Source organism: Equus caballus, chromosome 5 (assembly GCF_041296265.1).
Source record: "Equus caballus isolate H_3958 breed thoroughbred chromosome 5, TB-T2T, whole genome shotgun sequence".
Classification (NCBI taxonomy): Eukaryota; Metazoa; Chordata; class Mammalia; order Perissodactyla; family Equidae; genus Equus; species Equus caballus.
This window is the reverse complement of record NC_091688.1, coordinates 45,265,326-45,282,506: the sequence shown is the minus strand read 5'-3', so window position 1 is coordinate 45,282,506 and position 17,181 is coordinate 45,265,326. Positions and strand designations below refer to the sequence as shown.

The following is a 17,181-nucleotide window of genomic DNA, read 5'->3' as shown; positions in this document are numbered from 1 at the left end:
AGTTACAAGCACAATTATCTTTCCACATGTTGTCAACTCTGTCATAGTTAGGTATGTTATCTATGTTTGGAACTTAAGACTCAGTTCTTAGATAAGTTCAAGTGTCACTTGCAAGTAGATATTAATAGGACAGAACATACTCATTCTCTTCATGGTAATAATGGGATAACTGGGTAACATTTTGATTGAGATGGAGACACTATTCACTTTACAACATTAACTGGTGTTCAGGTTAGTCTTCTGCCCCCCAGCCTATATGTGTTACAATTATAATAGCTATGTATCCATAATTTTCTACACAGGATGAAACAGAGGCTGGTATCCTAATGGAAAGGGAGAGTGTTACTGGCCTTGTGTGGAAAGTTCTTATTTCCAGTTAAAACAACTGAAGTTGTAAAACTGCAGAGAGACCAGAGAGCCAATAATCTTTATTATACAGAAATAAGAAGGCCATGTACATTAAATGAGAAGGTGTTTTGCCGTGAACATTATGCAGATTCAAACTGAAGACATCCATATCTTTTTGAGATACAATATAAAAATAAACACTGACCAAGAGTTGCAAGAAAGAACTCAACTCAACTTCTACCCCCGCAATCAAGCTGAAACTTTCCACAGGAAAACCTGGTTTCAATTCATGCCGAATTGTTCAAATGGAAAAAAAAAAACTAAGCCAGGTAGAGACAACACATGGACTGGTTTTGTACTTTTAGAGCCAGACTGAAGCTCTACTCAGCCTCACATTTGAATTTGTTTCACATTAAAATTTGCATCTCTAGTCACCTAAGTGATACCTGAAGTGAAAAACGAAAAAAATGTTAATTGAGTTGGGGAATTTTGGGGGGCTAGACATGTATGGAGGAGGAGATGAAAGTTATAATCATTCATTTAATTACTTCTGATCAGGAAGATTTGATGTCAGGTCAGGGGCATCTGTATTAGCCCTTTGACAGCCTGTTTCTCTGTAATAGTCAAGAGGCAGGATCATTAAAAGTATCAGCAAATAAATGCTTGATATTAGCACAACTTGGTTACCTGTCCTCTTTATATTCCCAAATACTGGACTTTATATCAGCAGCATACTTTTGACACCCAATTGCCCCACTAACTAGACTTTTTCTTAAGCTTCTCTTTGCACTCACTACTAAATTGAAAAAACATTTTAGAAATTTGGCTAGAAAGATGGTTGTCTTGAAACAAGACTAATGACTAGGAGGATGTCTGTGCATTAAATATAGACAAAACTACTTTCAGAACCCTTAAATATAGACAGAATCTATCAATTTATGTAGAAAGGCAAAAAATAGGGAACAGGAAGATCTGGAGTTCAGATATTCTGTCCGGACTCTGAATGCTGCTATTTAGCAATCGAAAGTTACAACGGCCTCAGCTCACTCAGAGCAGAGCCACTGAAAACAGTCCAGGGGAGCCAGGAAATTCTGACGCCACCCCTCCCTTACAAACTGTAATGCTGATTGCATGAAGGACATGGTTGAGAGATACATTTCTTTCATTTAGACTTTTGTCCTAATGAATGATCTAGTAGGATAATGCTAACAAAGAGGATAGAATATATTTCTGGTTCTAGGACTGTGAGAACCAGGAAATCAAATTTGGAATATTCTCATTAGATTAGAAAAGGAAAGATGAGAAAATCCCTAGTGGGACATATAATCCCAGAGACCATCTGCTCCAAAAATTAGTTTTGTTTCCATTGCCCCTTATTTAAAGAGACAGTTATTTCAATAAGCTACATTACTTAGCAGAGTCTGAGAGACAAAGACTGAAAACAGGTATTTAAGATAGAAAACAAACTTTAAAAAATGTAATACAGTCATGCACCACATAATGACATTTCCGTCAACGATGGACCACATATATGACAGTGGTCCCATAAGATTAGTACCATATAGTCTAGGTGTGTAGTAGGCTATACTGTCTAGGTTTGTGTAAGTACACTCTGTGATGTTCACACAATGATGAAATCGCCTAATGACACATTTCTCATAATGTATCCCCAGTGTTAAGTGATGCATGACTGTAAATGGTTTGTTCTACATCTCATTCACATTCTGTGGCTGGAGAACTCCAAATCCCACTTAGATATTCCTGTGTATCCAAAACCACATTGGATGAAAGTAAACGAAGAAATGAAAGAAAATGTTTATTGGGTGTGTGTGGGTTCACCCAGTTATTCACATCTGGAGTGGAAGTATAGGGAGAAATAAAGTCTACTTATAATGGTCAAGGTCTGTGGAGAAGCCCTGAAATTGCTCTCCCAAAATCATGAGTCTGATTCAAAAGAAGGAAAAAAAATTGATGAAAAATATCTCATCACACAAAACTCAGTGATGATGTCTCTGACAGTCACCAGCTAGTAGAGGAAAAAGGAGAAACCCACCTGTTGGCTTTAGGATTTATTGAAGGCTGCCAGCACAGCCCAGATCATCTCTGTGGCACTGTGCTTTGTTCCCTCTACTTCAGGGTCCAGTTCTACTAGGTCCTTGGCTCGATTCATTGCCATATCATACTTGTCATCTGTCAGAGAGGAGAAGACATTCTCTAGTACATCGGAAGAGTGGGCTAGCACCAGGAGTGCTAGTGTTCGCTTGTCCATACGCTGAGGGTCATTTACCCACCGCTCTAGGACACTATCTTGAACTTTTTTCACTAGTCGTTGTTTCTCTGTTGTATTGGTCACTGGATGAGTAGTCATGTCAAATAGAAGGAAATTCTGCTTCTCAGTGGTTAGAATACCCTTCTCTACTAGGTTCTTTGCAATTCTCTCTCTTACATTTCTCAGTTGGTACTGTAGTTTGAAGGGGTTCCAGGTCTCACCTATGGGGAAAGGAAATAGAAGACTTGAACAACGCTAGACCTAATGAGACATGTATAGAGCATTCCACTCGAAAATAGTAGAATACACATTCTTCTCAAGTGCACATGGAGCATTCTCCAGGATAGGCCATATGCTAGGCCATAAAACAAGCCTTAATAAATTTAAAAGGACTGAAAAACATACAAAGTATGCTCTCCAACCACAAAGGAATTAAATTAGAAATTAAAAACAAAAAAATTTTGGGAAATTAAAAAATATGTGGAAATAAAACAACACACTTCTAAATAACTAATGAGTCAAAGAAGAAATCACAAAGAGAATTTAAAAAAAATACTCTGAGTTAAGCGAAAATAAAAAAACACAACATATCAAAATTTATGGGATGCAGTTTAAAGCAGTACTAAGAGGGAAATTTACAATTCCAAATGCTACATTAGAAAAGGAGATGTCAAATCAATAATCTAACCTTCTACCTTAAAAAACTAGAGAAAGAAGAGCATACTAAACCCAAAGCAAGCAGAAGAAAGGAAATAATAAAGAACAGCAAAGAAAAAGAGAAAATAAAAATAACAAAGAAAATCAATAAAATCAAAACTTGGTTCATTGAAAAGATCAAAAAAACTGAGAAGCGTAAACTGACCAAGGGAAAAAAAGAGAAGACTCAAATTACTAAAATTAGGAATGAAAGAGGAGACACATCACTACTGACTTTAAAAAAATAAAAAGGGTTATAAGGGAATACTACGAACAACAGTATGCCAACAAATTAGATAACCTAGAAGAAATGGACAAATTCTTTGAAACACACAAATTACCCTAACTGACTCAAGAAGACAGAGAAAATCGGAATAGATCTGTAACAAGTAAACAGATTGAACAAGTAATTTTAAAACTTCCTCCCACAAAGAAAAGTGTAGCCAAGTTGGCTTTACTGGTAATTCTACTGAACATTTAAAGAAGAATTAATACCAACTCTTCACAAACTCAAAAAAACAGAAGAGGCAGGAACACTTCCTTAGTCTATACAGTAAGTTTTACTCTGATATAACCAGACAAAGACACATCACAGGAAAACTACAGGCCAATATCCTTTATGAATATAGGTGCAAAAATTCTCAACAAAATACTAGCAAAACAAACCCAGCAACATATAATAAAAACTATATAATGTGATCAGGTGGGACTTACATCAGAAATGCAAGGTTGTTTTAACATCCAAAAATCAATTATGTAATACATCCTCTCAATAGAATAAAAAGCAAAAACCAAGTGATCATCTCAATAGACACAAAAAAAGTGTTTGATAAAATCCATCCCCCTTACATGGATAAAAACACTCGACAAACTAGGATTAGATGGGAACTTTCGCAACCTGATAGAGGCTATTTGGGAAAAACCCACAGTTAGCATAATACTTAATGGTGAAAGAGGGAATGTTGTCAGGAACAAGAGAAGGATGTCCATTCTCATCACTTCTATTTAGCACTGTACAGGAGGTTCTAGCCAGGGCAATTAGGCAAGAAAAAAAAAGAAAAGGCATCCAGATTAGACAAGAAGAAGTTAAACTATTTTTATTTTCAGATGACATGATCTTGCATATAGAAAAATCTAAGGAATCCACTTAAGAAGTATCAGAGCTAATAAGTTTGGCAAGGTTGCAGGATACAAGATTAATATATAAAAATTAATTGAGGGGCCGGCCCGGTGGCACAGTGGTTGAGTTCACACATTCTGCTTCAGTGGCCCGGGGTTTGCCGGTTCAGATCCCGGGTGCGGACATGGCACCACTTGGCAAGCCATGCTGTAGTAGGCATCCCACATATAAAGCAGAGATAGATGGGCACGGATGTTAGCTCAGGGCCAGTCTTCCTCAGCAAAAACAGGAGGATTGGCAGCAGATGTTAGCTCAGGGCTAATCTTCCTCAAAAAAATAAAAATTAAATTAAATTAAACTAAATTAAAATTAAAATTAAAAAATTAATTGAATTTCTATACATTAGAAATAAACAACCTGAAAATAAAAGTAAGAAAACAATTACATTTACAATAGCATCAAAAAGAACAAAATACTTAGGAATAAATTTTTTTTTTTTTTGAGGAAGATTAGCCCTGAGCTAACATCTGCTGCTAATCCTCCTCTTTTCGCTGAGGAAGACTGGCCCTGTGCTAACATCCATGCCCATCTTCCTCTACTTTATATGTGGGACGCCTACCACAGCATGGTGTGCCAAGTGGTGCCATGTCCGCACCTGGGATCCGAATCGGCGAACCCTGGGCCGGTGAAGCGAAATGTGTGCACTTAACCATTGTACCACTGGGCCGGCCCCTTAGGAATAAATTTAACAAAAGAAGTACAAGACTTGTACACTAAAAATTACAAAATATTGTTGAAAGAAATTAAAGAAGATCTAAATAAATGGAGAGACAGCCATGTCCATGGATTGGAAGACCTGATATTATTAAGACAGTAATATTCCCCAAATTGATCTACAGATTCAACACAATCCCTGTCAAAATCCTAGCTTGCTTTATTGCAGAAACTGGCAATCTGATCCTAAAATTCATATGAAAATGCAAAGGACCCAGAATGGCCAAAATAATCTGGAAAAGGAAGAACAAATTTGGAGAACTCACACTTCCTGATTTCAAAATTACTATAAAGGTACAACAGTTGAGACAGTGTGGTACTGGCATAAGAATAGACATATAGATCAATGAAGAGTCCAGAAATAAACACACACGTTTATGGTCAAATGATTTTTGAAAATGGTACCAAGACAATTCATGTAAGAAAGCACAGTCTTTTCAACAAATAGTGCTAGCAGAACTATATGTATATCCTCATACAAAAGAATGATGTTGCAGCCATACCTCACACCATATATAAAAATTAACTCGAGGGGCTGGCCCCGTGGCCGAGTGGTTAAGTACGCGCGCTCTGCTGCAGGTGGCCCAGTGTTTCGTCGGTTTGAATCCTGGGCGCGGACACGGCACCACTCATCAGGCCACACTGAGGTGGCACCCCACATGCCACAACTAGAAGGACCCACAACTAAGAATATACAACTATGTACCAGGGGGCTTTGGGGAGAAAAAAGAAAAAATTAAATCTTAAAAAAAAAATTAACTCGAAAAGGATAACATATCTAAATGATAGAGCTAAAGCTATAAAACTCTTAGAAGAAAATATAGGAATAAATTTTCATGATGTTGGGTTTGGCACTGGTTGTTTAGTTATTACACCTGAATCACAAGCAACAAAAGAAAAAAAAGATTAATTGAAATGTATCAAAATTGAAAACTTTTATGTAGATAACTCACAGACTGGGAGAAAATTTTTACAAATCATGTATCTGCAAAAAGATTTGTATCTAGAATGTATTTAAAAAGTACAACTGAATGGTAAAAAGGCAAACCCAGTTAAAAAGTGGGCAAAGGATGTGAATAGACAATTCTCCAAAGAAGATATACAAATGGCCAATAGGCACATATAAAGATGATCAACATCATTAGTCATTAGGGAAATGCAAATAAAAATCACAATGAAATACCATTACATAGGTACTAGGATGGCTAAAAGAAAATAAAGACAGAGAATAACAAAAAGACAGAGAATGTGGAGGAATTGAAACTCTCACACACTGGTAGTAAGAACGTAAAATAGTGTGGCCACTTTGTGAAAAATAGTCTCTATCCCTGTTCTCAAGAAGTTTAAAATCCAGTATGGGATCATAGAGGGATATAAAAATAATATTTGAAGTGGGCCCTACTATCAAACTGGATATAGATGATAAAGTTCTTTAAAAAATGTTAATCATTGAGGTATGATATCAGGGACAATGGCAGAGTAGGAAGCACCAGAAATCCATCTCTCCACCTAGACAACAATCGTACTAGTAGAATCTATCTGAAATAACTATTTTGGAACCCTGAAGTCTGTCTGAACACTTGTAGGTTCCATGGGAAGGCCTAGATGGTAAACTGTGGTTAATATAGGTCAATTTCAGCCTTCAGCCAGTAGTAACTACTTAGCTCCCAGCCCCATGGTAGGCACCTGTGGGGACAGCAATCTGTGGTTTTGGTGTGGCTTGCTGGAGTTAGGGTAGACGATAAATATCAAGATATATGTTTTGATTATGGATTGCAACTTCTGATGGCTGACATGCAGGTAAAGGCTGGCTGCCACTGTTCCAATCCCCACCAGCTGAAGCAGCTTCCAGGAGATATAAAGGTAAAGCATTTTTTTTTTAAAGTTCAAAAACAACTGCAAAAACACAGTATTGTAGAAGCCAATGTGCTTCCTCAAGAAAAGACATAGCCTCAGAAAAGACCTGAAATCTGAAGCTTTCACCTCAGTCTGATCCACAGCACACAGACAGTACAACAATAAAAAACACAGCAAACCCTGGGGGACAGGGAGAATCTGATTTCCAGAGTTATCACATCATGATTCAAATGTCCAGTTTTCAACAAAAAAAATCACAAGGTATACAAAGAAACAGCAAAATATGGCCCATGCAAAGGAACAAAAGAAACTGAGATAATATGTATCAGAGGAAGCCCAGATGTTAGATTTACTAGACAAAGACTTGAAAACAACTGTCTTTTTTTTTTTTGTAAGATTTTATTTTTCCTTTTTCTTCCCCCTGGTACACAGTTGTGTATTTTTAGTTGTGGGTCCTTCTAGTCGTGGCATGTGGGATGCAGCCTCAGCATGGCTTGACGAGTGGTGCCATATCCACGCCCAGGATTTGAACTGGTGAAACCCTGAGCTGCTGAAGCAGAGCATGTGAACTTAACCACTCAGCCACAGGGCCAGCCCCTACAACTGTCTTACAGATGCTCCTTTAAGACACATCATTTAGCAAAGAGCTAAAGGAGATATGGATAAAGATGGGAAAACAATGTATGAACAAAATTAGAATATCAATAAAGAGATAAAGATTATAAAAAGGAATCAAAAAGAAAGTCTGGAGCTTAAATAGAATAACTGAAATGAAAAATACACTATTTCAGGTCAAAAGCAGATTTAAGCAGGCAGAAGAAAGAATTAGCAAACACAAAGATAGGACAATTGAAAGTATAGAGTCTGGGGAACAGAAAGAAAAAAAAAGTGAAAAAAGTGAATAAGAAGAGAGAGAAAAAGGGGCAGAAAGAATATCTGAAGAAATATGGCTGAAAACTTTCCAAATTTGATGAATGACGTGAATATACAAATTCAAGAAGCTTAACAAACTCAATGTCAGATAAAACATCCATACTGAGACACATTATAATCAAACTGCTGAAAGCCAAAGATAAAGAATCTTGAAAGCAGGAAGAGAGAAGCGAGTCAATACACAAGGGATCTTTGGTAAGATTATTGGCAGATTTCTCATCACAGACCTTGGAGGCCAGAAGGCAGTGGGCTGATTCAAAGAGCTGAAAGAAAAAAACTTGTCAACTGAGAATTATATATCCAGAAAAACATCCTTCAAAAATGAGGGAGAAACTAAGACTTTCTCAGATAGACAAAAACTGAGGAAGGTTGTTACCATTAGACTTGCCCACCAACAAATTTTAAAAAGGAGTGCTGCAGGGTGAAATGAAGGAAAGCCAGACAGTAATCTGAAGCAGTATGAAGAAATAAAAATCCCCAATAAAGGCAAATACATGGACAACTATAAAAGCTAGGATTATTGTAATTTTGATTTGTAACACCACTGTTTACTTTCTATATGCTTTAAAAGACAAATACATTAAAAAATAATTATTAATCTATGTCATTGAGCACACAATGTATATACAATATATATATACACCATATATATACAATATACAATCTGTGACATCAAAACAGAAAGAGGGTGGAATGGAGCTGTATAGGAGCAGAGTTTTTGTATGTTATTGAAGTTAAGTTAGTGTAAATTCAAATTAGGTTGTTATAACTTTAGGATGTTAAATTTAATAATGTAATCCTCATGGTAACAACAAAGAAAATGTCTATGGAATACATACAAAAGAAAATAAGAGGTGAATCAAAATGTTTACTATAAAATATCAAGTAGACACAAAAGAAGACAGTAATGCAGAAAATGAGGAACCAAAAAAGCTATAAGCCATATAGAAAACAGACAGCAAAAAGGGAGAAATAAGTGTCTCCTTATCAGTAATTATTTTAAATGTAAATGGATTAAGCTATTCAATCAAAAGACACAGATTGGCAGAATGGGTTAAAAACATGATCCAACTATATGCTGTCTACAAGTGACTCACTTTAGACACAAATAAATTGAAAGTGAAAGGATGGAAAAAAAATTTTATTCAAATAGAGAAATTTATCTCAAAAGAGAGCAGGGGTGGCTATACTAATATTGGACAAAATAGAGTTTAAATCAAATAAGGTAATAGGAGTCAGAGAAGGGTATTATATATTAAGAAAAGTTTCAATACAGCAAGAAGATATAACAATTATGAATATTTACACACCTAGTAACAGAACCTTAAAATACATGAAACAAAAGTTGACAGAACAGACAGAAATGGACAGTTTTATAATATCCCACTTTCAGTGAGGCATAGATCAAGTAGACAGAAAACAGTTAAGGAAATAGAAGACTTCAACAACATCATAAACTCATTAGACCTGACAGATATACAGAGATATACAGAGAACACTCCACCCACAACAGCAGAAGATACATTCTTCTCAAGTGCTCATGGCACGTTCCCCAGGATAGACTGTGTGTTAGGCCACAAAATAACCTCAACAGATTTCAAAAGATAGATATCACACAAAGTATCTTCTCTGACCACAATGGGATGGAATTAGAAGTCAGTAACAGAAGGAAAGCTGGAAAATTCACATATATATGGAAATTAAACAATCTTAAACAACTAATACGTCAAAGAAGAAATCACAAGGGAAATTAGAAATACTTCAAAATGGATGAGAATACTACATACTAGAATGTATGCAATACGTGAAAGCAGCGCTCAGAAGGACATTTATAGCTGTAAATGACTACATTGAAAAAAAGGAAAGAGAGGGCTGGCCCAGAGGCGTAGTGGTTAATTTTGTGCACCTTGCTATGGCAGCCCAGGGTTTGCAGATTTGGATCCCGGGCATGGACCTAGCACTGCGCGTCAAGCTGCACTGTTGTGGAATCCCACATAAAGTAGAGGAAGACTGGCACAGATGTTAGCTCAGGGCCAATCTTCCTCACAAGAAGAAGAAGAAGAAGAAGAAGAAGAAGAAGAAAGATCTCAAATCAATCATTTAACTTTATACCTTAAGGAACTAGAAAAAATGGAGCAAAGTAAATCCAATGCTAGCAGAAGGAAGGAAAGATTAAAGTGGAGATAAAATAGGGAACAGAAAAACAACACAGAACAACCAAAGAAACCAAAAGTTGGTTCTTTGAAAAGATCAACAAAATTGACAAACCTTTAGCTAGACAGTCAAAGAAAAAGAGAAAAGACACAAATCAGAAATGAAAGTGGGGACATTACAACCAACCTTACAAGAGATGAAAAAGGATTATAAGAGAATATTATGGGCAGCCGGCCCCATGGCCAAGTGGTTGAGTTTGCATGCTCCGCTTTAGCAGCCTGGGTTTTCCCAGGTTTGGATCCAGGGTGCAGACATGGCACCACTCGTCAGGCCATGTTGAGGCCACATCCCACATGCCACAATTAGAAGAACTGACAAGTAAAATATACAACTATGTACTGGGGGGATTTGGGGAGAAAAAGCAATTTAAAAAAAAGAGAATATTATGAACAACTGTGAGCCAATGAATTAGACAACCTAGAAGAAATGGACAGAATCCTTGAAACACTCAAATTACCTAAACTGACTGAAGAAGAAACAGAAAATCTCAACAGATCTATAACAAGTAAAGAGATCAAATTAGTAATCAAAAACCTCCCAACAAAGAAACATCCCAGCCAGAGGGCTTCATCAGCAAATTCTACCTAACATTTAAACTAGAATTAACACCAATCCTTTCCAAACTCTTCCAAAAAACTGAAGAGGGAACACTTCCTAACTCGTTCTATAAGGCCAGGATAATCTGATACTAAAGCCAGATAAAGACATCACAAGAAAATAAAATTATAGATCAATAATCATTATTAATACAGATGCAAAAATCCTTAATAAAATATTAGGAAATTGAACCCAACAGCATATTAAAAAGATTATTCACCATGATCAAATAAAATTTATCTCAGGAATATGACATAAGAAAATCAAATGGGCAGAGAATCTGAATAGATATTTTTCCAAAGACATACAGATGGCCAAAAAATACAGGAAAAAGAGCTCAACATCACTAATCATCAGGGAAATGCAAATTAAGACCACATGAGATATCACCTTACAGCTGTTAGAATGGCTATTATTAACAAGACAGGAAATCACAAGTGCTGGCAAGGTCGTAGAGAAAAGGGAACCCTTCTCTACGTAGGAAATAACAAGTGCTGGCAAGGACGTAGAGAAAAGCAAACACTTGTGCACTGTTGGTGGGAATATAAATTGGTGCAGGCACTTTGGAAAACAGTATTGAACTTCCTCAAAAAATTAAAAATAGAACTATCATATGATCCAGCAAGTTGACTTCTGGGTATTTATCTGAAGGAAATGAAACACTAACTTGAAAAGATATATGCACCCCTATGTTCATTGCAGCATTATTTACAATAGCCAAGACATGGAAGCAACCTAAGTATGTACACACACACACGCACACACACACACACACACGCACACACCCAGGAATATTATTAGCCATAAAAAAGGAGGAAGTCTTGCCATCTGTGACAACATGGATGGACTTTGAGGGCATGATGCTAAGTGAAATAAGTCAGACAGAGAAAGACAAATACCATACAATCTCACTTATATGTGGAATGTACAAAAACCCCAAAAAGAAAAAAAAAATAACACAAAATCATGGGTACAGAGAATAGATTGGTGGTTGCTGGAGGTGTGCGTATGTAGCGGGGTGGGGAGGGTGAAATGGGTGAAGGTGATCAAAAGGTACAAACTTCTAGTTATAACATAAGTAAGTCCTGGGGATGTAATGTATAGCTGGAAAATTCTAGTTAATAATATTCTAGTGTTATTTGAAAGTTGCTAAGAAAGTAGATCTTAAAAGTTCTCACCACAAGAAAAAGATATTTGTACCTCTGTGTGGTGATGGATGTTAACTAGACTTATTGTAGTGATCACTTCACAATATATGCAAATATCAAATCAATATATTGTACACTTGAAACTAATATAATGTTATATGTCAATTATATCTCAATAAAAAATGTAATACATCACATTAATAGAACAAAGGAAAAAAACCCACGATTATCTCATTTGACTCAGAAAAGACATTTGACAAAAAACAAACACCCTTTCATGACAAAAACTTCTAGAAAACTAAAAATAAAAGGAAAATTCCCCAACATGATAAAGAGTATGTATGAAAAACTCACAGCTAACATCATATTCAATGGTAAAATTCTGAAAGCTTTCCCTCAAAGGTCAGGAAAAAGACAAGGATGCCTGCTTTCACCACTGCTATTCAACACTGTGCTGGAAGTTCCAGCCAGAGCTATTAGACAAAAAAGAAAAATGATTATGGGGCTGGCCCTGTGGCCAAGTGGTTAAGTTTGTGCGCTCCGCTGCAGGCGGCCCAGTGTTTCGTTGGTTCGAATCCTGGGCGCGGACATGGCACTGCTCATCAAACCACGCTGAGGCAGCGTCCCACATGCCACAATTAGAAGGACCCACAGCGAAGAATATACAACTATATACCGGGGGGCTTTGGGGAGAAAAAGGAAAAAAATAAAATTTTTTTAAAAAAAGAAAAAAAAAGAAAAAAGATTAAAGACATCCAAATTGGAAAGGAAAAGCTAAAACTACCTCTATTTGCAGATGACATGATCCTATATATAGAAAATCCCAAAGAATTTACAAAAAAGCTATTAGAGCTAATACCAAATTCAGCTAAGTTGTAGGGGACAAGATCAACACACAGAAAATCAGTTGTTTCTATATACTAGTAATAAATAATATGAAAAGCAAATTAGGAAAGAAATTCCATTTATAATAGTGTCTAAAAGAATTAAATACTTAAGAATAAGTCTTACGAAGGAGGTAAGAGATTTGTACACTGAAACTATAAAACATTGCTGAAAGAAATTAACGAAGACCTAAATAATGGAAAGATATTCCATTTTAATGGACAGTAAGACTTAACATTGTTAAGATGTCAATTCCACCTAAAGAGAGCTACATGTTCAACACAATCTCTATCAAAATTCCCACTGCCTTTTCCATAGAAATGGACAAGCTGATCCTCAAATTCATATGGAATTGCAAGGGACCCAGAACAGCCAAAACAATCTTGAAAAAGAAGAATAAAGTTGGGGGACTCATACCTCCCGACCTCAAAACTTACTACAAAGATAGGAAGTTAAAACAGTACGGCACTGGCATAAGAACAGACATACATATCAATGCAATGGAATAGACAGCCCAGAAATAAACCCTCACATATATGGTCAACTGATTTTCAACAAGGTTGCCAAGACTATCCAAGGGGAAAAGGACAATCTTTTCAACAAACAGTTCTTGGAAACTGCATATCCACATGTCAAAGAATGAAGTTGAACCTTTATCTTACATCACATATAAAAATTAACTCCAAATGGATCAAAGAACCAAATTTAAAAACTAAAACTATAAAACTCTTAGAAGAAAGCATTGGGGAAAATCTTCATGATATTGGATTTGGCAACAGTTTCATGGATATGACACCTGAAGTGCAGCCAACAAAAGAAAAAATAGATAAACTGGACTTTATCAAAATCAAGAACTTTTGTGCATCAGGGTTACTAACAAGAAAGTGAAAAGACAACCTACAGAATGGGAGAGAATATATGCAATCATATATCTGATAAAGGATTGATATCTAGAATATATAAAGAACTTCTAAAATTCAACAACAACAGAACTCAAAAAATGGGCAAAAGACTTGAACAGACATTTCTCCAAAGAAGATATACAAATTGCTGATAAGCCCGTGAAGAGATGCTCAACTTTAGTCATTATGGAAACACAAATCAAAACCACAATGAGGTACCACTTTCACTTTCACACTTACTAGGATGGCTATAATTAAAAACAAAACAAAACAAAAAATATGAAAATAACAAGTGTTGACAAGTATGTGGAGATACTAGCATCTCATGCATGGCTGGTGAGAATGTGAAAGGGTGCAGCCTCTGTAGAAAACAGTTTGGCAGTTTCTCAAAACATAGAACTAGCATATGACCCAGAAAGCAGGAACTTTAACAGATATTTGTACACCAATGTCTGTAGCAGCATTATCCACAATAGCCAAAAGGTGGAAACAACCCATGTCCATCAAGTGATGAAATGAATAAACAAAATGTGATATATACATACAATGGAACACTATTCAGCCATAAAAAGGGATGAGATTTTGATATATGCTACAACATGACTGGACCTTGAAAACAGTATGCTTAGTAAAATAAGCCAGACATTGAAGGACAAATATTGTATGATTCCACTTATATGAGTTACTTAGTCTAGGCATATTCATACAGACAGAAGGTAGATGAGAGGTTGCCAGGGAATGAGGGGTCCAGGGAGGAAGAGTGATGTTTGGGGTGATGAGAAAACTTTGGGTATAAAGAGAGGCGATAGTTACACAACACTGTAAATTGTATACTTATGAATGGTTAAAATAATAAATGTTATCTATATTTTACCAAAATAAAAAATATTAACTATTTACCCAAAAGAAATTAAAACATGCACACAAAAACTTGTCTATAAATGTTCACAGTAGCATTATTCATAATAGCCAAAATGTGGAAATAACTCAAACGTCCATCAACTGATGAATGGACAAACAAATGCAGTACATCCATAAAATGAAACATTATTTGGCAATAAAAAGGAGTCAAGTTAAAACTGGGAAAAAACTAAGATTGGTGAATTGTATCAATTTCAATATCCTGGTTGTCATATTAAACTATAGTTTCATAAAATGTTACCAGTGTGGGATTCTGGGCAAAGCATATAAGGGATCTCTCTGTATTATTTCTTACAACTGCATGTGAATTTATAAATATCTCAATAAAAAGGGGGCTGGCCCCGTGGCCGAGTGGTTAAGTTCGCGCGCTCCGCTGCAGGCGGCCCAGTGTTTCATTGGTTCGAATCCTGGGCGCGGACATGGCACTGCTCATCAAACCACGCTGAGGCAGCGTCCCACATGCCACAACTAGAAGGACCCACAACGAAGAATACACAACTATGTACCGGAGGGCTTTGGGGAGAAAAAGGAAAAAATAAAAAAAATCTTTAAAAAAAAAAAAAAAAAAAAATATCTCAATAAAAATTTCAGTAAAAAAAAATTGTTCCAAAGGTGACACTTGGCTGTGACCTCAAAGTGCCTTGCAGGAAGATGCTCCTAAAATTTTATGCCGTAGATCTAATTACTCATGTAAGTTTTTGAACTTGACCTTAAAAAAGAAAAAAGGAATGAAGTATTGATACACGCTACAACCTGGATGAACCTTGAAAACATTGTCCTAAGAAACCAGTCACAAAAAACCATAAGCTGTATGATTCCATTTATACGAAATATCCAGAGTAGGCAAATTTATAGAGACAGTCTATAGATTAGTGGTTGCCTAGAGCTGGGCAGGAAATGTGGAGAAAACTGCTAATGAGTATGGGGGGTTTATTTTTGAGGTGATGAAATGTTCTAAACTTAGATTGTGATGAAGGTTGCCCAATTGTGTGGATATTCTAAAATCTATTTAATTGTATACTTTAAATGGGTCAACTGTATGGTATGTGAATTATATCTCAATAAAGATGTTAAAAAAAATTTCTCGTGAAGAATAATATTGAAGAGCTTATGGGATGGGGTGGAAGAAGGTAAGGTGAAGCTTTGGAAAACCTTCTGTACTGATTAATCAAGTCTTTTCTGACCCTCATAAGTATAGTCAAACAGTGAACAATATATCTCTTACCCAACACCCTGAATTTCTGTAGTTCTTTTCCTAACCTTAAGGTTAGGATACAGATTACAAAGTGTGGGATTATTGAATCATTTTGAGTCATCTTACCAGTGAGTAGCTCTATCCATGTTTGGACAGTTTCTGTGGGTTCAGTTGCTTTGATGTGTTTGAGAGTTTCATCCAGTAGAACATCACCTGTCGGGCTGTCTGACCTCAGCAGCACCTGTCAGGAAAGAAGGAACAAGGGGCCCTGGTTCATGCGCTTCATTCAAGTTAAAATCTTTCAATATGCCATATACATCATTAGTTAAGTGCTGTAGGAAATGCAAAGCAGCATAACATCCTGTCCCTGTCTTCCAGAAGTTTAAAATCTAGTATGAGGTGATAGTGAAGAGACAAAAATAACATATGAAGTGGGGCCTAGTGACAAACTGGATATAAATAATAATGGAGAAAAGATTCAATAATAACTCTCTAAGTCTGGAAAACCAAATCGTGAAACAATTAATAAAGGTAGGAAAGTCAGAAAAGGAAGCCAGTTTTGGGGAAAAGTTGATAAAATTTGCTTTTAACTGATACGGGATAGCCAAGTTGAAATGTCTAGCCAATAGTTAAATATGTTCCTGGGAATGGAAAAAAAGACAGGCGTAGAAATTTGGGAGCTACTATCATGAACGTGATAGATGAAGCTGTAAAGGTAGATGATATCTCAAAAGGATAGAAAGTTTTGCAAAGGGATACAAACTGAGACTTACATGTTAAGGAATGGGGAAGTAAAGGAAATAGGGCACAGTGACAGAAGCGAGAAAACGTAATATAACAAAGCCCAGGAAAGGATAAATATTCAAGTAGGAGGAGGTGGTCAAAAGTGTCAAATGTCACATACAGGTTAAAAGAGAAAAATAAATTGAAGACTGAATAGAAGCTAGTGACACCTAAGAATGTAGTTTTAGTAGAGTGCTGAGTATGACAGTGAAGTTGTGAGTAGAAGAAAGAGTAGTAAGAAAATGGACTTCCAGTAAATGGAAGGAGAGTAATTGAATGGTTATCTGAGGATGACCAGAGTTAAGTAAAGACTACACCTGACCCAAATGTTTGCCTTCTCCTATATTATACTATCTTTCATAATGTTGCAGCTATAGATATAGAGGAAGAAATAATCAACAGCATTCTAAATGTGATTTTTCTGCACAAAAAAGAAGACAAAACCGTGAACTTATAACTATTAGACTATGGATATCGAATTTCTTCCTCTGCTATAGGGTAATTAAACCTGTTAGACAATGGGACAGCTGAGTCAGTGA

General features: G+C 36.2%; 1 protein-coding gene across 3 annotated transcripts in view; it reads right to left on the bottom strand.

The window, feature by feature from the left end:
• Positions 1-408: 408 nt before the first annotated feature.
• The window catches only part of GOLPH3L (golgi phosphoprotein 3 like), a 45,209-nt gene continuing 28,436 nt past the window's right edge, over positions 409-17,181 (bottom strand). For all 3 annotated transcript variants that reach the window (XM_001490338.7, XM_014739927.3, XM_070268310.1), the window contains exons 4-5: positions 15,986-16,100; positions 409-2,838 (exon numbers count right to left, since the gene is read on the bottom strand). In XM_001490338.7, the coding sequence (XP_001490388.1) occupies positions 2,411-2,838; positions 15,986-16,100 (543 nt within the window). In that variant the 3' untranslated portion in view covers positions 409-2,410. The remainder of the gene's footprint in view (positions 2,839-15,985; positions 16,101-17,181) is intronic.